Here is a 27,000-nt window from a genome sequence, read left to right on the forward strand (position 1 = left end):
ATATATATATATATATATATATACACACACACATATATATACACACATACACATATATATATATGGGTAGTTGATACCTATTTGGAAAGCCAGAGACAGAAAATCAACTGTGGGCATTAAAGTAGAGATAATAAGGGTATTTAAAAACTAATGTATTTGCAATCTTAAGGAATTTATTAAGTTATAATTGACAGGTAGCATTTATACTAGTTTCAAGTACACAACAAGGATTCAATACTTGCATACATTGTGAAACAATCACAATAGGTCTAAGTTAGCATCCGTCACCACAGTTACAAAATATGCTGCAGTAAATGTGGGCGGGGCAGGGGGGGTGGAATATATCTTTCCAAGTTAAGGTTTTGTTTTGTTTTGTTTTTCAGGTAGATACCCAGAAGTGGACTCTCTAGATCCTATATTAGTTACATTTATTTGAGGAACCTCTGTACTGTCTTCCCTGGCGCTAATTTACATTCCCATCAACAGTGCACAAGTGTTTCCCTTTCTCCACATCCTTGCCAACACTTGTTATTTCTTATCTTTCAGACCGTAGCCATTCTGACAGATATGAGACGATAGCTCATCGTGGTTTTGATTTGCATTTCCCTGGTGATCAGTGATGCTGAGCATCTTTTCATGTACCTGCTGGCCATCTGTTATGTTCTCTTTGAAAAAAAAAAAAATGTTCAGTTTCTCTGCTCATTTGCAATTGGATTATTTGGGGGCTTTTGCTATTGAGTTGTATGAGTTGTTTATACATTTTCGATATTAAGGCCTTATCACATATATTATTTGCAAACATTTTCTCCCATTTGGTAGGAAGACATTTCATTTTGTTGACGATGGTCTTTGCCGTGCAGAAGCTTTTAGTTTGATGTCGTCCTTCTTATTTATTTTTGCTTGTGTTGTTTGTGTTCTGGCATCAAATTAAAAGAATCACCAATAAAATACATCAAGGAGCTTACTGCCTGAGTTTTCTTCTAGGGGTTTTATGGTTTCAAGTCTTACATTTAACACTTCCATCCATTCGGGGTTAATTTTTATGTATGATGTAAGGTAGTGGTCCTTTTTCTTTTTTCTTTTTCCTTTTTTTTTTTTTTTTTTTTTTTTTTAATGTGACTGTCCAGTTTTCCTAACACCATTTGTTTAAAAGACTGTCCTTTTCCTGTTGTATATTCTGGGCTCTTTTATTGCAAAAATAATTGACTATCTATGTGTGGGTTTATTTCTGGGCTCTCTGTTCTGTTCCACTGATCTGTGTCTGTTTTTATGCCAGTACCATACTGTTTTAATTACTATAGTTTTGTTACTATGGTTTAAAACCAGGGAGCCTAAGGGATCCCATCAGAGCAGCACCCACAAAGCCTCCAGCTTTGTTCTTTTTTTTCTTAAAGCTGGCTTTGGCTCTTCGGAGTCTTTTATGGTTCTGTGCAAATTTTTAGAATTATTTCTTTCCCCGTGAAAAATGTGATTGGTGTTTTAATAGGGATTGCACTGAATCCAAAAATTGCTTTTAGTAGTATGGACATTTTTGCCAATATTAATTCTTTTAATCCATGAGCATGAAGTATCTTTCCATTTACTTGTGCCTTATTCAATTTCTGTCATTAATGCCTTATAGTTTGCAATGTGTGGGTGTTTCATGTCCGTAGATAAATTTATTCCTAGGTACTCATTCTTTTTGATGCAGTTGTAAATAAGATTGCTAAAAGTAGGAAATTTAAAACTCAAAAATGAAACAAAGATTATTGCTAACAGTAAATTCATTTCCTGTCGAACGGACATAGTGATGACTTCGTGTCAAAGAGTCACTGTTTTTCCTGACTTGAAAAAGCATTTCATACGATCAACTATTTCATTTTCACTAATGTATCTTTTACTAAGTTGACCGATTCTTTGGCCGAATCAGTCTCATTGAGTTTCTCCCCCACTCTTGCCTCATCACCTAACAATCAGCCTGAAACCTCCCTGCTCTGTTCCTGAACTCCTTTTGCTCAGAAAATGGCATCTGTTATTTGAAATGATACATGCCTTTCTCTTCCATGATTGGCACTGGGGATCTTTCTGTGCATTAGGAATTTATTAACTGTGAAAATCACAGATATAATCTGTTGAATCGGCAGGGATGGTGGATATATTACAAGTTTCAAATGGAATCCACACATTTTGAAGGTTAGATGAGGTTAATTCATGATGGTGTCAGCACGCCTGACTTAATCATTGCTGGTAAAACACAAACAAGTTCAAAAGAAGTTTCTTCAAAGGCAAGCCCAACTATTGGATATATGTGCATTCATGCCATTTGCTGATAATTTTGTGTGCTTACATGTAGGATTCACAGAGGTCCCTTAAGCCTTACTCTTGGTTTATGCCTAAAATGCTAAGTAGGCCCATCTGCAGAATTGAGACATCTGAATATATGATGAAAAAGTGCATGTTTGGGCCAGGCTGAGCAGCTGTCATTTTTTATTTGATCAAATTTGAGCTACAGATCTTAGATCACACATGGGACACAGCCTTTGGCTACTCTGGATGGAATGTATTTCAGATGGTGCAGTTGATTTACGAGAATAGGGTGTCTGAGACAATGCTCCCTTAGCAGCCCATTAACTATCTTATAGCAAATACATGTTGGGCTTAAGAATCCCTCTTTGAATAAAAGAGAACATTTTTTGGTAGATAATGTGTATAAGTCCAGATTCTGAGTATTAGAGCATCTAGCTGAATATCATCAGTATAGCATTTTATCAAGTACAGACCACTGTACTTACTTTTTTGACTTTAAAATTTCTTAATGTTATGTGGTCAGCTCTGTGGATCAATTCATGATAGAATTGCTCTTTAAAGATGAAGTAAATTGCTCCTCTGGAACTATCTACAAAATTGGTTATATTTTATACAAATTAAAAGGGGTGAATCCTTAAAAGACGCTAAAGTTGTATTCAGTTCAGCTCGAATAAAAAGACTCAGTGTTTAGAGTTAGATCTTATGAGAGTTCTTACTTTAAAAAATTGGTTGCAAATAGTTAATGTATTGATGAAAGGATAAAAATTGTAATGCAGGGATAGAGTTTTAAAAATCAATCTATTAGATAATATTTGACTCTTCGGTAACAATATTATAACATGAATTTCCTCTCTCTTTAATAATGTGTATGAATCTTTTCCTCATAGCATCTGTTCTAAATCAGTCTATTTTCCCATTGCTTTTAAAATCAGGTCAAGGTTAATCTCCTATTCCATGTTTGCTTTCCAGGCATTAGTCATGAAACTGCTGATGAAAAGGTGATTTTTGGCATTGAATTTAATTCAACCTTTCTGGAATGTATACCTAAATCCCAACAAGCATCTATTAAGTGGTATATCCAGCGGTCAGGAGATGAGCATCGAGAGGAGGTAAGTTATAGTCTTCAAAGAATGCTCATCTCGAGGGAAATAGTGTAAAAGTTAAATCAAGTTTTGGTGGTGAGAGATGTTCAATGTTTAGTGCCGTATGGCGCTCTCCTCATTATTTGGGGTAAAGAGGAAAATACTAATTTATACGCACTAACATGGAAGATAACAATGCTTTTGATATGAATAGGACAACTTAGGAGCGAGCACCTGGGTGACTCAGTTGGTTAAGCATCCAACTCTTGATTTCGGCTCAGGTCATGATCTCATGGTTCATTAGGTCGAGCCCCGTGTTGGGCTCTGGGCTGACAGTGCAGAGCCTGCTTGGGATTCTCTTTCAGCCCCTCCCCTGCTTGCATTAATAAACTTAAAAAAAAAAATAATAGGACAACTTAATACAGACACATTAATAAAATATAATTAAAATTAGATTGAATATTTATAAGAAATTTACATATTTTTTTTCCAAATTTTCATTCTCATAGATTGTCTGTATTTTAGAGCAATTCCCTGGTCAAAAACAAGAACACATATTTTCCCCCTACGGTAGGGTAAGGAGTAAATTTTGACTGTGTTTACACTTAGGTCATAATAGTGGTTTAACTATTGTGTTTAACTTAGATCACAAAGTGAAACAGGTTGAATATGGATACAGAAAGAAATACCTATCTTTGTCATATCAGGTGAACAAGTTGGATAACTATCTGGACATGTACCCCTTCACTCTGGATGTGTTAAAATTAAATTAGCAAAAGGAAAAGCAGTATGGGTGTTCTCTTTATCTTTTGACTTTTTCTGTTTGAGTCTAAGACATACATATGATTGAAACATACAACAGAAATTTTGTGAGGTAGATAAATTATATATGTTGCTGAACTTAATGAGATGACTTTGGGTAGTCTGAGAAATCCTGTATTATTATTTGGTGCCATGAAACAAAGGGAAAAAGGCAAAGTTTTTATTTTTCTCTTTCAGTGCCTAAGAGAAACCAGTGACACTCAGTACAGAGTTCTAATATTCCCAATAGTAAACCAAGGATATTGTAACGAGTAATGGAATGAACTCAGGATTCAGAATTCGATATTTGATTGAATCGCAGTCCTGTGTTTGGTAATATCATTGAGCCTGTATGCGCCAGGATTTTCTAAAGTGAACGAAATAAATTCAAAAGTTACTATGAAAGTAAAATGAGAAAATACAGATGAGAATGTGAATTTCAAAGCAGAGGATTACTCACAAGTGTAAAATACACTTATAAAATTACAGATACGCGGGGCACCTGGGTGGCCCAGTCAGTTAAGTGTCAGACTCTTGGTTTAGGCTCAGATAATGATCTCACACTTTGTGAGTTCCAGCCCCACACTGGGCTCTGCACTGGTGGTGCAGAGCCTTCTGCTTATGATTCTTTCTCTCCCTCTCTCTCTGCCCTCCCCCCCCCTCTTTCTGTCTCTCAAGTTTACATAACTTAAAAAAAATTGCAGATACTCTCTATCAGGAAGATGTGTGAAATAGGAAATAGCACTGGTCATGGTTTCAGCTTGACTGCTGAGGATTTATGAGCAGGTTGAGAAGTTTTCCTAACACTCAATTTCTCTGTCATATAAATAGGCAGAGCAGATGCTCTAAAATACCAGCCTCCTTGATAAGTCTATAAACATTTAAAATAATACATGTAATCGGTCAGACATTAGTAGAGAATAGTGGTTCTCAACTGCAGGCGAATTTGCTGCTAGTGTTCACATCTGGCGATATCCAGAGACGTTCTTGGTTGTCACAGCTGGATGGACGGTGGGTTGAGGGTGCTATTGGTATCTCTTGTGGGTAGAGGTCCGGGATGATGTTAAACATTGTTCAGTTCAGAATCCCTCACAAGAATGAGTTTTCTGGCCCCAAATCTCAGTAGTGCTGAGGCTGAGAAGCCTTGCAGTAGAAGGACCAAGTTGATCATAAGAAATTGATGGAAAGATATGTTCTACCATTACATTAAGGTGTTAATATCTTTCTCTTCATCTGAAATCTTCAAGAACAAATGTTTTTATTAAAATGTTGACTCTACATGCTTAATACCAAGGGAATACTCCAGTGATTGTCATGTCTGATTTCTCCAATAAAACTTGGATTCTTCATCATTACTGACATACATATATTCTAAGATTACAGCATATCCGTATTTATAATACATGTTTATCTTAAGGGCCCCATTTTTTCCAATATATATTAAAGTATTATCTGACATGGAAGTGATTATAAAACTTGGAAACATAAAGCATTAACTTTTTATCGAAGAAATATTGAATCTGAATTTTAACATGCACATTTTTAGTTACATTGTAATATTTTACTCTTAAATGTCCCAAACCAGCAGTTTTAATTTTATAGCTAATAAAGTTTGATAATTTCTCACCAGTTAAAAGTAATTCTTTAAATATGATGCTTCTTCCATGGCAAATTTAATCTGACTTTTAAAAGACTATGGTACTCTGCTTGGGGGGGGGTAGTCTCCTAGTTCTAGACATATACATTTGCCTATTCATGTTTCCATTCGCATCTTTCATATTCCTGAAGAGGCAACGCATTCCTTTAATGTACCTTTTAACAGTATATCATATGGTCATGGTGGTACCATGCTCCATGAATTTTAATGGGGCAGAAATAGTGTATTTTACTTAAAAGTATGCTAGCTGTAATATTTCAACTGCTATTTTCATCTACCTTTGTAAGTAGGTAGTTACACATTGTCCAGGATATGCAGTCCTGCTTCCTGAGCTGAGGAAAGGGGCAAAATCCAGACTAGACTTGAGGCATTTTTCCCAGCAGGCTGTCCTCTGCTCCTTACCAAGAAGGTCACAGTTTGGAATCTTTCCCCACTGAAAAAAAGCCTGCGGGAGGGACTAGAATCTCCTGTGGCACAGAGCCTGTCACCAGCTTATTCTCTGCCAGGAGGAGAACATTTCCTTACTGAGCTGTTTCACAGTTGGGTGCTGTTGGGGAGGTCATGAGTCAGTTATCTGCTGACTTCCTTATAAAGCTGTTCTTGAAATTGATGATGTTTATGCTGTAAGTAGCAAGTTAATCGGCAGTCCCTGAGCTTCTGTTGAACTTTTGGGGTCTGAATGACTAGAAGAGGTAATACCTTATGCCATTTGTGGGAGTATTTTCTTGTGTGTGTGTGTGTGTGTGTGTGTGTGTGTGTGTGTGTGTGTTCAAAAAATATTTTAAACACATCTTCAAGTATTTGTATTTTTCCATGCGTAGGTCTTTGTTTTATTGTCATTCTTTCTATTATAAAAGCAATATAAATGGTTTGGAAAATATAGTGACACATAGAGAATTATGAGGCCTCTAATGATGTCTATTCCATTTTTTTTTCCACTAACCATTACGCTTTGAGCAGCTTTCCTTATCATTCAGTTTGAATACCATGTTTTTTCCTAGCCCTAAGCCCGCCGCCCTGACACCACAGTCTTCCATGATTATTCCAAGTTATTTAAATAGCACGTGTTTCCTCTTTGAAAAAAATAGTGGTCAACTTCCTGATATCTAAATCTTCCTCTGCTCTTCTGTTTTCTTAGGACATATCTTTTGAGGTAAAATAACTGAGTGAAAAGTTATCTTTATGGCTTTTGATGAGCAGCTGTATATTGCTAATTTCTTGTCAAAATCACCATATATGAATTTGCCTTCTCATACTTCATAGTTGTCAGTTTCCATTGTATTTGAAGTGCTGTACCCATCATTTGTTTAGTTAATTTATTTATTTTTATTTATTTCTAATGTTTTTATTTACTTTTGAGAGAGAGAGAGAGTGAGCGAGCATGAGTGGGGGGAAGGGCAGAGAAAGAGAGAAGGACAGAGGATTCAAGCCAACTCTGGCTGACATCAGAGAGCCCGACGTGGGGCTTGAACTCACAAACTGTGAGATCATCACCTGAGCCGAAGTCGGATGTTCAACGGACTGAGCCACCCAGGCTCCACCATTTGCTTAGTTTACATTGAAGTATTCATTAAAAATGATTTTCACAGGGGCACCTGGTTGGCTGAGTCGGTTAAGCATCCAACTTCGGCTCAGGTCATGATCTTTCGGTTCATGAGTGCGAGCCCTGCATCGGGCTCTGTGCTGACAGCTCGGAGCCTGGAGCCTGCTTCACATTCTGTGTCTCCCTCTCTCTCTGCCCCTCCCCTGCTTGCATTCTGTCTTTCTCTCTCTCTCAAAAATAAACATTAAAAATTTTTAAAATTATTTTCACCAACTCTTTTAAACTCTATTATTGATGTGAACATTTTAATGCTGTGCATAAGTAACTTATTATGTTTTATGTCTCTAAAATGTGTGTTCCTTACATAAAAGAGTTTTATATTTTACATAGACAAATCTATAGATTTATATCTCGATGATGTCTCACTTATGATGCTTAGAAACTCCTTCCCTAACGAAACAGCAAATATATATTTTCCTAGTTATTACCATTTTATTCTTACCATTGCAGTTTGCATTTTATATTTACATTTACTCTAAGACACCAGATTAATCTAGGGGCTAGTGATGTATAAATTCCATTTTTTTTTCTTTTAAAGAACGAATCAATTGCCTCAGAACTATTTTTAAATAAGTCTTCCTTCTATGTTTGTTGCAGAAAAGAGATATTCTTGAAGGCCTAGTCACTTCGAAGACACATGCCATGCTTTAGCTATGAGAGATCTGACAGGCAAATTATCTGCAAGGGAATTACCATTAGGCCGCTATTATTGGAGAGCAGAGTCCCTGACCTTTACCTGCTGCTTCATACCTAAATGTCCTTTGTCCCTCTCCATGCTACTCTTCTCGTGTTAAATGAATTGCCCTTCACTGAAGATCTACATTTAATAATGCCAAATATATTATCCTTGTTCACATTAGGCAAATGGATGGTCGACCCCAGTTCGAGCGTGGTTTTGATTTAGCGGAGCAGTTTTTACTTATCACTCTCAGAGTGGAGAAAATTCCATGAGTTTAAATCAGAGGCCAGAGATTACATTATCTCTTTGTAAAGGAGCTGAATTTTCTAAATGGACTGTGCTGACATCTCACTGTGGAGATACAGCCTGCGTAATGCATCCTGTTCCAGGATGGAAGGCAAGCAGTACAGAGGAGGAGAACGTGAAGTAGACAAATGTGAATTAGCCGCTTAATTTCTGGGCCGCAGCTTCCTGTCTCTAGATAGCAAAAAAACCCTATGAAAATATAGCAATTCCAACTGTATTTTATTAGAAATACTATTTCAATCAAGGCATGTTTTTGAAAATTGACAAAGAAAAAACACTTAAATGATCTAATAAACATTAGATAAATCCAGAAAGAAATTTATTAAAGTGCATTTTATATCTATAGGTCAAAAAAAAAAAAAAGAAAAATTAAGCATTCCATGGAAGAAAGAAAAGGGAAGGATCACACTGGACTAAGGAAATGCCAGGTGTTTATGAAACTCTGAGTCCAGTAGGGACAGACATAGACGCAGAAGGAGGGAAGAGAGCTGGACTTCAGAGTTAAACAAATAAACAGGATACAAAAAGAGAACAGCAGAGATAATGAAGTGTTACATCATATGTGCGAAATCAAAGTCATAATTTCTTCCTGTCAGGAGATTAAAGAGAACAATAAAAAGTAGTGAGTCAGAGCTGTGACAGCTCTCTAAAAGCCACATTAAGCGCAGCTTAAACATCAGCAAGAGTTCCAGTTATGAAATCTAGAGATGAACTGAAACTGAAGTCACCCACCTTGACTGTCATGCTAATAACCACAGGCCATTTTCTATTAAGAGGAAATTACAAAAAAATAAAAGCCTCAGAACATCACCTCTCCAGCTTTCCAGTGACAGTGCAGTAGTCTATAATGTTGCTAATAATACCTCACACTTTAACCTTCCAAGAGCTTTACTCTTAACCCCCCAAATACACCATATGCTCTGTCACCAACTTGATAAATGGAAGCCCCATCGGAGAAGATAAATGAGTAATCATAGGAAGCAGAGTCGGCAGATAAGTACCAGATCCTAGGCTTTGGAGGCAGAATTTTGTGATCTAAGATATATTTAAAATTTGAAGAATAATTCCTACAGGAAAATTATTTAAAGGAAAACGTGTACGTAACGTGTTAAATTTGAGATTAGTATTTCTGCTTAAGATGGACCCTTGCGAATCCTACCAATTCAAGTTCACATTTGTTATTTTAGGCGTGAGACTCCCCCATTTCTGTGAATGTAAGTGAATGACAACAGCGTTTTTAAGTGCCTGGGCCTTTAGAGTAAGTCCATTAAGAAAAAAAAAAAAAAAATAGCACACACAAGAATCACCAAATGGGGAAAGTTAAGGGAAACAAACAAACAAAACCTTGACGGTGTGGATTCAGTGTAGAACGAAGGCAGCCTGGAGACCATTCAGCTTCATTAACCAGGGATCTGGGCTGTGACCTGCCTTTGGCCTCGCGTGGTACCCCACCAGCTGCACTTCTCTGGCACAGAGGGTGGTTGGCTATATACTTGTTAGTTAACTGGGCTGGTAGCCAGAGATGTTTCTTTTCCTTTGCTCATATTTCCACAATTGGAGGGACTTTTTCCTACATATTTTTCACATAAAGATGCAGTGTATAATCCACCCACTGTGAATAAATTTAATTTAGCCGTCTTTATGCCTCCTTGATTTCCATCCACTAAAAGTCTACAATTCAGGGACAGATGTGTAAACTGGGAAATCTTCCAGACTTCTTTGTTGTTGTTGTTATTCTACGTAGTGCCGAGCCACTCAACAATATTCCACATGAAACAGGGCTCTTGTGTCGGTAAACGCGCCTCCAGTTATATTGAAGGTAGATTTGCTATTCACACCAGGTTGGGAGCCAGGCAAGCCTAAATGCTTGAATTGTCTTCCAGTGCTGTTGCTTCAAAGGGTAAAGGGCATCATGTTTCAGGAGGGGTTCTTTTTTGTTCATTGAGTTTTCTCACACTTGAAATCACATTACTAGGTCATGGTATACCGAGGTATGGCAAATATTTCCACAAATGACATAATCTAAAGTATCACATATACACACAGTATCAAAATTCAATCCATAGTAAAAAGGGAAATTCAGCTTTAAATGTTGCTAACCTTCTGACGATGGTCCTACTCAGTTACAGCTCTAACATCCCAAAAGCTGTATCCATGCTTTTCCCCTAGACTTTTAACAAGTCGCCACTTACGGTCTCCATATGCTGCTCAGCTCACTTACTGGGTGATATCCAGAAGACAGAGTGAATTCCTTTTGGAATCCTTGTTCTATTTCTACTTCACAGGTAGTAGCATGTGCTAAAATCCCTCTTTCTGCACGATGACTGTCAGTGTCCCGTTCTGGCTCAGAAATTCAGATACCAATTGGTGTTTTTAATATTCCACTTGGTACATGAAATTTCTGTAAAGATGGTCGGTTGAGAGTTTCCAGTTTTACTTCATTGTTTTTTATAGCTTTCATTCCTACCTGTAGACTGGGAGAAAAACGAACTATGTTCCAAAGGTTTAGTTAGATAAGAATGAGATGCAAACCTGCATCTTCGGGGGCTGTTACTTTTGTGGAATTTGTCACTGTCTTCCACTGTGGCTGGTAATATTATGCTTGATGACAGGGAGACGGGAATAGATCTCTTAGGTTCATCTGACTAAACCTAGGGAGCCTCTGTTCATTTGCTCATAGCCCTCTCTGCTTTTCATTTATTACCTCCATTTTTCCAATTCTGCAGTTGAAACCTGATGAAAGGATCATCAAAACAGAATACGGGCTACTGATTCGAAGTTTGCAGAAGAAGGACTCTGGGATGTATTACTGCAAAGCCCAGGAGCACACTTTTATCCACACCATAGTGAAGCTGACTTTGAATGTCATTGAGAGTGAACAGATGGAAAATACCCAGAGGGCAGAGCACGAGGAGGGGCAGGTCAAGGATCTGTTGGCCGAGTCACGGTTGAGATACAAAGACTACATCCAGATCCTTAGCAGCCCAAACTTCAGCCTCGACCAGTACTGCGAACAGATGTGGCACAGGGAGAAGCGGAGACAGCGAACCAAGGGCGGCCCCAAGTGGAAACACATGCAGGAGATGAAGAAGAAACGAAATCGAAGGCATCACAGAGACCTGGATGAGCTTCCGAGAGCCATGGACACGTAGTTTTTTCTTTAATTTAAAGAAAAGCATGCTTTACCTGCAAAAATAGAATCTTCTGTTTTGTACACCCCATATACGAACTCATAAGAGCTTTCCACAGAGTTGTGCTAAGGCAAAGGACCCAAGAACGATAATCTGAATAAGACTATATGTGGTGAATATGGCATAGCGAGGGCAAATGATTCATCTGAACCGGTTTTCTGAGAACTAAACATGGACTTGCAAAGTAGTAGAATTAGCCTCAAAATAGGGGCTTCCCACTTGTAAATGTTTTATGTCCTGAGTTTTTGAATTTGTTATGTCATGTAAATACCTGAGGTCAGCAAGCATCAAATTTTATATTGTCATAAGGTGCTTTATTTCCCTTGCATGGACGTTAAGGATGGAGTTGACCATGCAGTTGTGCTATATATATGTTCTTATGAACAGATATATCAATTCTGCTCTAGGACTGGCTACCACACGGTAGGAATTGGAAGACACAAATGCACACAGCCCACACTATCAACAGGATCTTTCCCGGTTCACTCTTGGTTCATGGTTTAGGAGTTTGGAGAGGTGCATTATTTCAAACTACAGAGGTTACGTTCGTTGTACTGCAGTGTGATTTACTGAAGGTATAAATGCTCCTCCCAGCATTCCTTATGACTTGTCAGGAGAAACAGGTTCGTGGAGAGAAGTTAGTGCTCGGTTATGTGTTTTTAGAATATATGCCGAGCTTTACAGGGACGGAATGCTTCATAAATATTTTAATAAGACATGGGAAAACATTTTAATAAGGGAAACACCATGATGTATACTGCATCCTAATGGGAAGGCATACAGATGGGATTTGTTAAGAGACAGAAAGAAAGACAGCCATAAATTCTGGCTTTGGGGAAAACTCGTATCCCCATAAAAAGGAAGAACAATCACAAATAAAGTGGGCGAAATGTAATGTAGCTTTGGTCACCAGGGTATAAGTAGCTGCCAATTTGTAATCCATCTGTTAAAAAAATTCTACATTATAACAAACTGCTAGCGAAAGTCTGAGGAAAAGTAAATTTTCTAAAAGATCATGGGAAGAATGAACACAGATTTATTTACAACCAATGGGATTTCAGTAGTACTTCCTCTCTTTTTTTCTAAAATTTCATTGTACTCTGTGAATTATTTCCATTTACTGCCTTTATTCTCTCCTGAATATTGGATTATTGGATTTTATTTGAGTGAATAGGAAAATAACAATATATGCATATAGAGAGAGATAGAATTAGGTAGACTAGAGTGGTGGGGAGTGGGGATATATATTTGTTGAATAACAGAACAAATGCAAAAATTTTGACAACGGAAAGGGTTAAATTAACTCTTTGACATCTTTTCTTCACACAATCTTTTTGCATTTCTGAGATTATATGCTGTAATTCAAGTAACATTGCTTTCGTAATTTAATAATAAATAAGCCTAATGCATGTAAAGAAACCGAACTCGCAGCATTAACCTAAACATTTTTCATATTTTGTTAGCACTTTCGAATGTTTCCAATTTGACTTTCCCTCTCTGCATACGTATGGTATGTTTCCTGCCTGTGGAAGCAGGACTCACCTTTCCTTCTTGGAACACAAAACCCTTAGCCTTCTTCTGTTTTGCCTCTTCACGCCCTTTTTAGTGTGAAATGAAAAATTAGTCACTTCCTCACATGGAAGGCAGCCTTTCAGAAAACTGAATAGCAGACATTGCTCGTTTATCATGCATGCTGCATATCTTGAAAGAAGAGCCTCTGAGAACCTGTGTGGTTAAAGGGCACCTTATTAGAGTTCAGTGTCATGTCTGTGACTGACTCGATGTTCAGAACATTCAATCTTACGTTCATTTTATTTGTCTTGCTTACCTATGTCAAAGTAGTCACACTGCTATGTGAGGTTAAGTACCTCTTTTGAAATGATACCGTAAATATTTGTAGGTGTTTCACTATACAGAAAGCTTAAATAAGTTTTTGTTTGTTTGTTTGTTTGTTTTTAAGGTGAACCAGACACACTCTTTAAAAGTAATGCATAAGAAAGCTGTAGGGAGATCAGGCTAATTGAATATCATAATGAGAGTGTCTGTAACTTTGGATTCGCTGGGTCTAAATGTTCCAGGAACTCATAGCAAGCTCAAAGCAAATAAATGGGAGGCTGTTTTATTTTTAAGATTTCCTGTATATCAGACAGTCATGATCAAAGCAGAGATGGCTTTGGGAAAATTACATGAAGCTCAAATGTTAGGATTGACTTCTGTAATAAATTTGGTTTTCATCAAAATACGAATGGTCAGGCCATTTTTTAACTGCTCCTTTTTAATCTTAATTATTTAGATAAAGTGTGGGCAACTTCTTTTACCCTACAGCTAATATTTGGGCTGCTTTAGATCTAAAACATTAACTTATGGTAATTGCTTAAAATATATTTGAAATATTGAGTAAATATTGAGTGAAACAAAAAGTCATAGAATAAAAAAAATATGGACAAAGATTTATGTGTATTTGGAAAGATAGAGGACATCTAAGCTCCATTGAATTTTTAACCTTTTAATTGCCTGGAACACTTAAGACAGCGTGAATGTATAAAGTCTGGGGCTGAGACAAAATATATACGTCCTCACCACTGAAGGTTTTACCAAAATTTCCTTGAAATCATGAAAACCAAAATTATAGTCATGGTTTCAAAAATGCTTGCTAAGAAATCAGCTATCTATGGAGAGGTCTTAAAATGTCTGCTTATTCTTGGTTTCATATTTCTCTCCCCTGTTTTGAATACATATGTCTTTAACTTGCATATTCTTGCCTGCATTTCATTCCATCTATTTATGCTGCTAAATGGAATTCTGCCTTTCTGCATACATTTACATTCAATTCATTGGGAATTTTGAGAGTTTGCTTAGAAATGAATAGTAATTAATTTATGTAGAAGCTTTCTTTCCTCCAAAGAGCTCAAAACACTACATTCATATTACTGAATAAACATTTTGGAAAACCAACCAAATTACTTAAGAGATGGAACAGTAGTCAGAGAAATTCAGAAATTTGCAAAAGCTACAACAGTAGAGGAATCACAATCTGCACCAAATCTCACCAATGTTTGGCTAACTGATGCTCATTTTCAATACGCTACCTGCAAAATTGTCTTACTCTTGAATTCTGCCTTTGGTCAATATTTCAGTTCTTTTATGCTGTTAAGTTTTGTTCCTGCTGAATTGTATAGACTCAATTAAAAACTGAGTTTACAGTGGCCAGTGACTGTTTTTCAACATTATCAAAACTAAACTTTCAAAGTTTTATGTTAACCACATGTCCACAGAATATTAAGTTGAATAAGAACATTAATTAGACACTGGTATTTTAAACTTAAATATAAGCTATATTTCATATATATAATAAATACCAATGAAAATCAAAACTGAAATGGCTTCTCTTTAGAATGTTCCATTTGTCGCAGACAACATGTTGGAAAAGTGATTAGCCTTACTGGGAATGGATAGTTTAGAAAAAAGTGATATTTGAAATGTTTTTATAGAAAGATGTATTTTTCTCAGTAAATGACCACAGCATTTTAATAATTTAGCTTACAAGTGAGGTTAAAAAACAAGATTTAAAATTCCAATATTGACAGTGCAAAGATATGAATACGCACATGAATTATACCTCTCGTTTAAATATTTTGTAGTGTAAATTATTTATGGTAAGTTTGAGATAGAGGATTTTTTGGGAAAGGGCAAAAATCTATCAGCTAGTCATGTAATTTAATTCTGGTATTGTAAGTGGTTACCAATCAATTTTCAATTACAGTTTTGCTATTTTAAAAGAAATGTAGTCTTGTAATCTAAAATAATTGAAAATTGTCAAATGTATATTTTGGTTGTATTATATAATAAAACACAAGCATTAGTGTTCTATGGTTATAAACAGAATGTTGGTTTGTGTGCAAGTTTTGTTTTCAAACCCTAAACATGGTAACCGAAATTTATGCAGGGAATTGCATTAAGAATAAGTGTCTCTCCCCAATTAATACAATTATGTAGCTACCCTTTACTGTGATCTAAATTTAGACTTTGGCAGACTGACATAAACATTACTACCCGAAGTAACTACTTTTAAGACTTCCAGTGATCACCTTATACATAAAATTTGAAAATACTCACCTATATGTTTAGCCCTATGACTATAATTTATTAAAGGAGTAAGCCGAGGTTTTTGGTTTTTGTCTTATAAAGAAACATCTTGAATTTCTTTTACAGAATATTCTATTTCTGGTCAATTTGGTACATTTGTGAAGGATAGTTTATATTTTCAAGCAGATAATACATAATACCCCCCCAACCCAGTTATGAAATAGCTTGTAGAGATATTGTACAGAAAAATGTCAGGTTTTCTGTGTGCTCTGACAATCTTCAAACATGAGTGTTTACAGTTATGTATAATCCTTGAATGAAAAAAATATAGATATATTGGCATTCTTAGTAGAACCTTAGTAGGATCATGTCCAAGTCATTAATATAAATAGAATATAATACAAGCTCAGTCACTGAGACAATTCCAGTTGTATTTGTTTGAATATAGAAAAGTGCTTGAGTGGGGCGCCCGGGTGGCTCTGTGGGTTGAGCGTCTGACTTCGGCTCAGGTCATGATCTCACAGTCCGTGAGTTCGAGCCCTGCGTCGGGCTCTGTGCTGACAGCTCAGAGCCTGGAACCTGCTTCAGATTCTGTGTCTCCCTCTCTCTCTGCCCCATCTCCACTCATGCTCTGTCTCTCTCTGTCTTAAAAATAAATAAAACATTTAAAAAAATAAAAAAGAAAGAAAAAGAAAAGTGCTTGAGTAATTCTCAAGGCAAGAGAAACAAGAGTTGAACATTTAAGTTGAGAAGTAAAAGCATCTATAACCATGTAACTTGTTACCTGCATTAACAGTTTTTCTAGTCCAGGGAAAAGTCTTGCCCAGGAAGATGGAGCTGAATATAACTTTATTGTTTCTTTCAGAAGTTGATACACTTTTCCTTGGTGTATATATTGGTACAAAGACACATCTTGGAGAATGTTTGGGTATACCCAATTAGGTTTAAAAAGCACATGTTCCAAGAACCAGCTTTTCACAATTACATACGTACCCTTGAGAGCCTTTTCCACATGTGCAATAATAGACATTTTTAAAAATAGTTATTCTAGAATTAATTATAATAGAAAAAAGGAGAACAATCTATTTTCTACAAGAAGAGAATGGATAAATTGAAGTATAGTCACTAAATGGATACAGAAATTTAAGTGAAAAAAATGTCTGTGTGCATCAACATAGAAACATGTCAGAAACACTGTTAAATGAGCAAAGTCAAGGAGTGTAGGAATGCAAGCAGAATTACACTGGATGTCAAGTTTAAAGAAGCAAATGATACTGCTTATGGATACGTACATTCATATATAAGTAGTAAACACATGAAAAAACATTTCTGGAAAAGTTAAACCCCAAATTTAAATAGATTTTCCTCCAAGAAACAAGAGAAAGAGGATATAGGGAGCTACAACTGTTTCAATAAAGTTTTGCTTTCTTAAAAAACATGCCTAAGCCCAGTGTTATATTTACATTACATATATTTGTAGGAACTAGTATATTTAAATGTTAATAATTGACGAAGTTGGTCATTGGATTGCAGTTTAAATATATTACTCTCAATACAATTCTGTGTGCTTGAAATATTTCACAATAAAAAGTAAATTAAGGATCTAAATCTCACAGAACAAATTATTCAATAATAGATTCTAAAGAGGGAGGGAAAGAGAGAAAAGAATCAGATATAGAAATATCAGATATTCAGCCATCATAATAGATGCAGCTTTCCAGCTCCAGTTACTCTCACATTACGGACTTTCTTGGACACCCTGATTATTTTTAAAAAACGTGACAGCTAGGACCTTGGTTGGCCTCAGGGACCCTCGGATAATGTCTAGTTTTCAAAGCAACACCTTATTGTTATGGAAATGCCTAAGGCATCTAGGATATGGAACTATATGCTTAATATGCCAAAAAGACTCCAAACAGCTGAGTTGGCCTTTCTTGGATTGGACACTGTTCAAGGTTGATATTTAAAATATAGAGTTCCTTCTTTCTGGCTTGCATATCAAAATTATAAACCAGCTTACACCCTTTAGGTAACTGAAGAAGAAAGAGAAATATTTATATCTTGCAAAATGTCTTTAAATGGTCCCACAAATCATTATTTTCTGTAGAAAGATTTTAGATTGATATAACTTGCCTTTTTAATTTACTATGGATGTTTTGTTTATGTGTAGAGATCGGCCAAAATTTAGCCCAACATTTTTGCCCTTTACCTATTCTCAATTTTATTGGGTCCTGATAGTGAGGGATTTGTGTATTTAAATATGTAATCGCAGGAGTATTTGGGGGTATATTCAGAGAGTATTAATTTAAAGTACGTCAACCTGAATAAGAAGAGAATGAAACCAATTTACCAGATGGGAAGTTATCATTTAGAATCAGGAAAAGGACTGCTTCATCCTATCCCTCTAAGCTTTTTATATATTGAAACAAGTACGATTGTGTAATTATCTTCAATTATTGAATTGTGTTATAAATGTAGCCCTTTCATACAGATCATTTTGACTACGGGAAACAAATAAAAAATTAGAGTCACCTGTTGTAATTTGTGTTGTTGCTCTAGTCTGAATTGATATTTGGAAGCGGTCTTAGGCTTCAGGGGCCACAGGCAAAGTTAAGAGTCAGAATTACCGTAACTTACTCCTGGGTGAAAACCATAGAAAGCTGGACAAGAAGGCAAAGGGCTGATTATTAGGAACTTTACGATTCACACGAGATAGAGATTTCATCCTGTGGCCAGGGGGAGACACTTTGGTATTTTTAAGCAGAGAAATGACAGAATGGTATCTCCATTAAATTTGCATACGAGAAATCAATGTAAAGTGAAAAATGACCTCTTGATTTCCATGCGTTGCAACTGGGTGGATGACAGTTTAAAAAAGGGAGAGAGAGAGAGAGAGAGAGAGAGAGGGAGAGAGAGAGAGAGAGAGGGAGAGAGAGAGAGAGATAGTAGTCCACACCCCCACTTTCCCTGGTTTTAATTACCCTGCTCAACAGCTATTCAGAAGTAGAGGATCCTCCTTCTGACCCACCGGCAGGTCACTTGCAGCCAAACGCTGCGTCACAACGCATGTCTCCTTCACCTCACTTCACCTGTTCCCGCGGGCGTGTTGCCGTCTCCCGTCGTCACAAGAAGGGTAAGTACAGTCCAATAAGATATTTTGAGAGCGAGACCACATTCACATAACTTTTGTTACAGCAGATCGTTACAATTGCTCTATTTTATTATTAATTTGTGCCGTTCATCTCTTCCTGCGCCCAATTTACAAACTAAACTTTATCATAGGGATGCATGTAGAGAAAATAAGAACAGCGTACGTGACGTTCAGTACTATCTGTGTGTTCAGGCATCCACCGGCGGTCTTGGAACCTATCCCTCACGGAGAAGGGGGGTGGTCACTGAAAAGGTTAGGGTGGAGGTCATGGTTTCAACATTAAACACCGAGTTTGGGATGATTTGAAAGAGTGTCGGGTAGGCAGTTTGAAACATGGGCTTGGTGCTCAGAAAAGTGAAAGCTGGGATTATTTGGTGGTCATGGTCGTAGAGGACGGAAGCAAGGCAACGGGGAATGCAGTAAACATAAGCAGACCTGGGTGGTCAACTTGGAGCCTACATTAGTGTGTGTCTCCTGATGTGAACTTGTCATTAATTTGTCTGTATCTTAATGAGATATCTCTCAGGTAGCAAAAAGCTTACAGAATTATGGATGTTCCTTGTTTCTCCCCCCAGAAACTAAACTGCTTGAGGACAAAGTCTGTATTCTTAGTATCTAGCAGCCTTTAGCAACTGAAAAAGAGTTAAACAAGTGTTGTGAAACAACAAAAGAGTTTTCCTCAAAATTATTATGATTCTTTATTTAAGGAACTGGTAAGAAAAAAATTCCACCAAATGGAAGCATTTTTAAAAATTCCTACCCCATGTGCTTCTTTTTAAATCAAATTGGTAAATTGATGAAGGCCCATTTTCATTTTGAATGTTCTTCTGTTTTAAACAGCAATTACAAACTGGTGTTGGGTTTTTTTTCTTTGATTCAGGTGGACTCAATGCCACAAACTACGAGATTTAAACTGATAGAAAGAAGGTCCATATAATTTGTGATGGATGGTTTGTTTAAGCGCAAGGACTTTAAAGTGGTCTTTAAAGAAAACTTGAAAGGTTTAAATTCATAGCGTAGTCAAGAATATAGATATCTCTGACAGAAATTCTTTGGTAAATAGCATTTTATTTTTGCCGTAGTATTTTCCTGTTTGATTTACATGAAAGGGCATCTAAGCGTTAAATGAAACTTCTTGGGAAAACATTCTACTAGACCTTTAATATCAAGTGCTGAATCTAAGCAAACCAAAGTTTTAACATTGTTTCTTTATCCATTTTGGCCCCTGTTTATATTGTCTAAAAATGTGACTGAGTTAGGTATACTGGCTACATTTACACTATCTCTTAAACAACAAAGTAAGTTTCTGTCACTTAGAACTATTAAGATGCATTACTTAAAATGCATTATGAATTTTTAAAAGTGAAATACTGACATATGAAAGTTTTGATTTTATTTTTTTAATGTTTTATTTATTTTTGAGAGAGAGAGAGAGAGAGAGAGAACCAGGAGGGAGGGTCAGAGAGAGAGGAAGACACAGAATCTGAAGCAGGCTCCAGGCTCTGAGCTGTCAGTGCAGAGCCCAGTGTGAGGCTGGAACTCACGAACTGTGAGATCATGACTGGAGCAGAACTCAGACGCTTAATCAACTGAGCCACCCAGATGCCCTGAGAGTTTTGATTTTAATTTGAATCCAGGAAGATGTATGTAATTTGCAAAAAACAGCTCTTAAATTTCCCATGCCTGAAAAAACAAACAAACAAACAAACAAACAATCCCCCCCCCAAAAAAAGAAAGGATTCCTAGCTTTAGCAAGAACTATTTCCTTTCTCTGTGATTATATAAAAACAAAAACAACGAACTACAGCCCTCTCTTTTGGACATAATACAAATTAAAGCTATTTGTAAATGTATTTATTTTATAAATCAAGCGTACAAATGATCTAAGTAACAAAAATATAAAAGTAATTATTTTTGAGTATGTAGAGACTCTGTTGTCTGAGATTTATATGATATAGATGTATATCTGAGGAATCTAAACACGAACTCCACACCACACACATTTAGACAACTGTCCATTGTTTTCCACTGTATCTTACTGAGAGAGCTACTAACATGGGTAAGTGGTTTGTGGTACCTCTTGCCAAGATGGTGAATTGGATAAGGTTCCAGTTTATCCTTTTTCATGTCAATATAATGGTGTGAGGGGAGATGAGGACCAAAGGGAAATAAGCGAGTGCTCTACTCGTCTCTTTCTGGTGGGGAGATAAAGATAAGCGTAAGGAATCAGTAACAGTGAATTGGCAGGATTATATGTCTTAAGTTAAAGAAAACCTCTATAGAAATTAAAACAAAACAAAACAAAAAAACTAGGCTCAATTCCAAATTTAACATGGGCAAGAGGGGATTATAGTTAAGAAATAGAGTGAGGGCCAGTGGAAAGAAAATTATTAAGAGGAAACATCATGGATAAGAGGGGATTCTGGTTAAACCAACTTAACAGGATTCTTGAGGAAGTCAGCCCTGGGTAATGAGATAACATCTAGGGATGGTGAAGGATGAGGAAATGATCGGATATCAAGGGTAATCAGACATTGAAGGTGGGGGATCCTGGATAAACTGACTTGACAAGATTTCTTTTAAAACTGGGCGATGCAGGTCCTACAGGATGGACTCTGAAGCCCAAGATCAAAGTCTAGTTGAGAAGAGGGTTTAGAGGGGCCTAAATAAAGTTGGGTGAAGGAGAGACTCTTTGTCAGTTTGACATCCCAAGGCCCAAGAAGTGGGGTAGTGGTAGAGGATGGAATACAGATGTGCAGCCTCGGGTTTTCACATGTTTATGCTAGGGGGCCCTTGAAGGTCAGCAAGCAAATAGAGTGACTCATGGGCCTGATGCCTGACGCATCCATTTACACTCTTGTTCCAGCTCTGCAAATATAATGGACTACCCTAGATTTGGGGATAAGATACACAAAGAGAGTGGACTTGCATGAACCAATGAAAACAATGTGTTTCGAACGGTGAACTATAATCAGCTCAAGCCTCCGTAGCTGAGATTAGGAGGAAAGAGAAAGAGTATTGCATTTGAGCACACCAATAGGACACAGTAGCTACTGAACTGCTCGTCTGTGGGAAAATCTGCCCCTTCGTGGACAAACATCTCACCATGGATGTTACTGCAGGAAAAGGGCTCCCTTCTTGGAAGGTAGCCATAGCCCAGATTTCCTAAATGAGTACTTTTAGATTGCTTTATTTGCACTGTAATATTGCTTTTATTTTAGTTAATTTTTGAGTGAAATATCCTTATGTGGACTTTCCCAAGATATTGGCCACGATCTGAAATAGAGCTTCTTGGGGGAAAATGTGATTGGAGTTTCAAACTCTGGAACAAAATAAACATGAAAGTTACTAAAACCAACCAATTACTGCATGCATACAATGTGTTAGCTGCTTTGCAGGCATGATCTCAGTTTATGCTCACATCAACACTTAGACATAGGAATTATTATCCATGTTTTTCAGAAGAAGCTAAGACTGGGCAGGGAATAAATGTGTGACTTAAAGTCATTACAGATACCGTAGAGCTGGTAAGTGGCAGAACCGAGATTCGCATCCTGGCTGTTTGATTCAAAATTCCAAGTTGTGCACAATAACAATACTGACTCTTGGCCCATTTGCAAATTGGACATGTCTATAATAAGTATTCTCATTACTGCTGTATTGAGACTTAGGTTTGTTTTTATTTATTAATTACCAATCATTATGGCAGTTAAACTTAATGGAATATAATCTTTATTAAATCCTTTAAAAGCCTAGTAAAGTAAATACTACTTTAATTTACATTTCCCCATGAAAAAACTCAGAATTCCAGAGATTAAATGAATTTACTAATGGCATTTTATTTTAGCCATACTAACATAGACATGCTTTGTGCCAGTTCTAAATGCTTTAGAAATATAAACTCATTTAATTCCACAGCCTCCTGCAAAACCAGTACTGTTTTCATCCAGATTTTACAAATGAGGAAACTGAGGCACCATAAGAGTAAATAACTTGCTTCAGGCCACATGGGGGCAGAGACTGTATTTGAACCCAAGTTGGTTGGCTCTGAATCAGTCTGTGCTGTCTCATGCTGCAAACTGATGAAAGCAAGCATTGACTTTCAAGGCCAACCCTTAAACTCTGCTGTAGGAACAGCTATACAACATTATTACAGTCAAGAAATTATACTTAGGATGACTATTAAAGGACAAAAATAGAATAGTCATGGTATAAGTTTCTATGTTGCTGCATAAGAATTATTAACTGGATTGGAGCGCCTGCATGGCTCAGTTGGTTATGTGTCTGACTCTTGATTTTGGCTCAGGTCGTGATCTCATGATTCGTGATATTGAGCCCCACATCCGGCTCTCTGCTCACAGCCTGCTTAGGATCCTCTCTCTCTTCCTTTCTCTCTGCCCCTCCTCCCCTCTCTTTCTCTCAAAAATAAACAAACTTAAAAAAATAATTATTACATTTTTAACTTGATTTGTTCTCTTTCTTTCAAGATGATGTCTCATTCTTAAGATTTTCTGAATTAATATAGTCCCATGGATTTAGAAAATGCAAGCACAGAGATGGTGTGGAATGGCCTGGGACTGGGTGGTAGCTGTGGCACCACGTTAAAATATTTACGTTCAGGGGCGCCTGGGTGGCTCATTTGGTTAAATGTCCGACTTCAGTTCAGGTCATGAACTCGCAGTTCATGAGTTCGGGGCCCCCATGGGGCTCTGTGCTGACAGTTCAGAGCCTGCAGCCTGCTTCGGATTCTGTGTCTCCCCCTGTCTCTGCTCCTCCCCCCCCCCCACTCTCTCTCAAAAATAACTTAAGATTTAAAAAATATAAGGGCAGGGGAGGTGATGGGTACTGAAGAGGGCATCTTTGGGGATGAGCACTGGGTGTTGTATGGAAACCAATTTGACAATAAATTTCATATATTAAAAAAATAAAATAAAAAAATAAAAAATGTATATTTGTGTTTATATTTTCAGTTAATAACATTCTAGTCATTCATTCACATTTGTAAAATTGAAGCCATCCCTTCCATAGATATTTAGTTGCTTTTGTGTTTTAGCATGAGCCTTTCAACTAAAACAGTTGTGGTTTTCAGAGTGAGCATCATATAAATATCAAATTGAGGCTCTTTGCTAAGTCTGAAAGTGTCTGGTGGTTGGAAGTTACTGCTCTTCTGCTGAGAAGTAAGAGCGATAGTGTCTGTAGAGTTTAGGTGAATGATGGCTCCATTTTGGAAGGTATATTAGACAGGAAGCCTCTGCTGGAGGCTGAGAGGACTCAATTCCATTTTTTTCTTTTGGCGCAGACTGCTTTCTCTCCAGGGAGCCAAGTCTGTAATGAGGACATAAGTCAGGTAACACTATCAAGTGGAGGAGGCTATGCTTCACTCCAGAACAGCATTGATATATTCTTTGCTGACCAAGGTGCAGGACTGATTACACACAGAAGAGTGGATTCCAAAAGAAAGTTGTAGGCAGTTGCTATCATGTGCATTTACAAAAATAATGAGCTAGAGAGAACAGCTTGTCCTAAGACGTTGACTAGGGGCAAAAATAAATATATATATATATATATTTTTTTTTTTTTTTTGAAGTAAAGGGAGTAGTGATCAGTAACAGTCTAATTTATAAGTTTCTGGTGAGTAGAAGCCTGGCAATTTTCCGTGAATATTCTATTCTTTATTTCAAATTGTGTCCTATTCCATTTTATTTGATTTAAGTAATATTTATTATATGAACACATAGTGGATGAATATAGAGTATATAACCATCCGATATTATAAGAGTGAAGCAACATACGTTTATTAAACTGTATCTTTTCTTCCCCCTCAGGCCTCTTTGTAGAAGTTTCCATGTCATTGTTGAAGTGCAGAGATCCCTAACACAATAGGATCAGACATATTCCATTAGAACAATAATCTCCTTAGAAGCAGGATCTAAATTCTGTCTGTGTGTGTGTGTGTGTGTGTGTGCGCGCGCGTGTGTGTGTAGACATTTACTCATTGTTCTTTTTCTGCTTTGAAGATATATGACATGAAAAATTAATCTGGCTAGAGAAAAAGATGCAAAAAGTGCATGAAAAAATATGTTGTTGTTGTTGTTGTTGTTGTTGTTGTTGTTGTTTTTACAAGGATCTAAGTATGCTAGGAATTTGCCAGAGATTTATCTCTTGCTCTTCCTGGCATCATCTCCCATATGATTTCCATAATTTCTTACATCCTAGGAAACTTGTACAATATGATTCCTGGCTATGTCTCCACAGTTTAGACAGTCACAAATGTTCAACCATCTACTCATTTGACTCAATACATACCCTTCCTGGGTAGATGTGAACACACACAGTGAAGAATGGGTATCGAGTACATGCTTAGTTGTGCATCGTACTCATTTATATACAAGAACAGTGTGATATTGACATCAAATTACTTTCCTCTTTGATTCTATTACATGAGTCTCTTTTGGGTCTTCCTACTATCATGCCATTCTCTGTAAAGTCTTTAGTCTTTTTTCAGCTTCTGCTTATCTTGTCTAGTTCTTAAATTCTGACATACCCCAGGGAAGACTCACTTATCTGAAGCCATATCCCTTTGGTTCAAATCCACGCTCTACTATAGGAGAGCTATTTGACTTTAGGAAAGTTATTTATCCTTTATGTGGTCCACCTGTGTATTGAGGGTAACACCAGTGTTATAATATGCTCAATATAAGTATTAGCTATGATTATTATTCCCCACAGGCAACTTATTTTATGCCTTCGGCTCTGCCTGCCATTTCTATGCCAAAGATTCCCAAATAGGCATCTTGTATGAGGACTCTTCTCCTCAGCTCCAGAATGTTATGCTAAAATTTCTGTTAGCTACCACTTTCTGGATTTACCATTCATCTCAAAGTAACATAAGTAAATCTAAACACATGACTTCATATTTTTTATTTTGGTGGATGGCAACATCCAAAATTTTCCCTCTCCCCATTTTGATCCCACATCTGGTATCAACTGTTATCATCAATATACCTTCCCGGTGTAGATTCTTTTTTACTAAAGACCTTATTTTTTTAGAGCAGCTATAGGTTTTTTATAAAATTGAGAGGAAGGTATAAGGATCACTCATGTACTCCCTTCCCATATGTATGCATAGCCTCCCCCATTATCAGCATCACTGATCAGAATGGTGCACTTTTCACCAAGGATGAACCTCCATCATAATTACCCAAAGTTCATAGTTTACTTTAGGGTTCACTCATGGTGATGTGCATTCTATGGGTTTGGACAAATATATAATGACATATACATCAGTACATTATACAGAGTTTTTCCCTGCCTTAAAATCTTCTGTGTTCTACATATTCTTCTCTCCCCATCACCCCCTACCCCTGACAACCAATGATTTTATTACCATCTCCGTATTTTGCCGTTTCCAGAATGCCACCTAGTTGCGATTATACAGTATATAATCTTCTCAGATTGGCTTTTTTCACTTCATAACATGCACTTCAGTTTTTTTCCATGTATGTCATGGCTTGATAGCTATTGTCTTTTTAGTAGCTGAATGATTTTCTGTTGTCTGGATGTACCATGGTTTATTTGTCTCTTCACCTACTGAAGGACATCTCGCTTGCTCCCACATTTTGGCAATCATGTACAAAGCTCCTATAAACATCGGTGTGCAGATTTTGGGGTGGATGTGAATTTTCAACTCTTTTGGGTAAGTACCAAGGGATGCAATTGCTGGATCATATGATAAAATACGCTGAATTTTGTAAGAAACCATCAAACTGTTTTCCAGTGTGGCTGTACCATTTCTTCATCAGTATTTGGTGTTGTCTGTGTTCCAGATTTTGACCATTCTAATAGGTATGTAGTAGTATCCTACTGTTGGATTCTTTATGGGGCTGAAAAACCAATGTATGATCCCAGAGAAAGAGAATATGTAAAGGCTAGCACTATTTTTAAGTTATACTTATATGGGACAGTTAAAAGAATTTGAAGACAGATCTTGACAATGTAGAGAGGAAAACACACGCTGTGGAGTAACATCCCTGGAGACAGATGGAAGAAAAAAGCTTCTGCTCCCTTATATTGCATACTATTAGGTTTTTTGAGGACCCAGGAACCCATACTATTGAATCACAAGAAAGTAAAATAAATAGGTTCCTTTCATGTACAG

General features: G+C 36.9%; 1 protein-coding gene across 4 annotated transcripts in view; it reads left to right on the forward strand.

Annotated features, from left to right (window-relative positions):
• Positions 1–15,490, forward strand: part of SEMA3D (semaphorin 3D) — a 201,058-nt gene extending 185,568 nt beyond the window's left edge. For all 4 annotated transcript variants that reach the window (XM_040472791.1, XM_040472790.1, XM_040472789.1 and 1 more), the window contains exons 17-18: positions 3,256–3,395; positions 11,141–15,490. In XM_040472791.1, the coding sequence (XP_040328725.1) occupies positions 3,256–3,395; positions 11,141–11,566 (566 nt within the window). In that variant the 3' untranslated portion in view covers positions 11,567–15,490. The remainder of the gene's footprint in view (positions 1–3,255; positions 3,396–11,140) is intronic.
• The last annotated feature ends 11,510 nt before the right edge of the window (positions 15,491–27,000 follow it).

Source organism: Herpailurus yagouaroundi, unplaced genomic scaffold, assembly GCF_014898765.1.
Source record: "Herpailurus yagouaroundi ecotype Mexico unplaced genomic scaffold, PumYag 100, whole genome shotgun sequence".
Taxonomy (NCBI): Eukaryota; Metazoa; Chordata; class Mammalia; order Carnivora; family Felidae; genus Herpailurus; species Herpailurus yagouaroundi.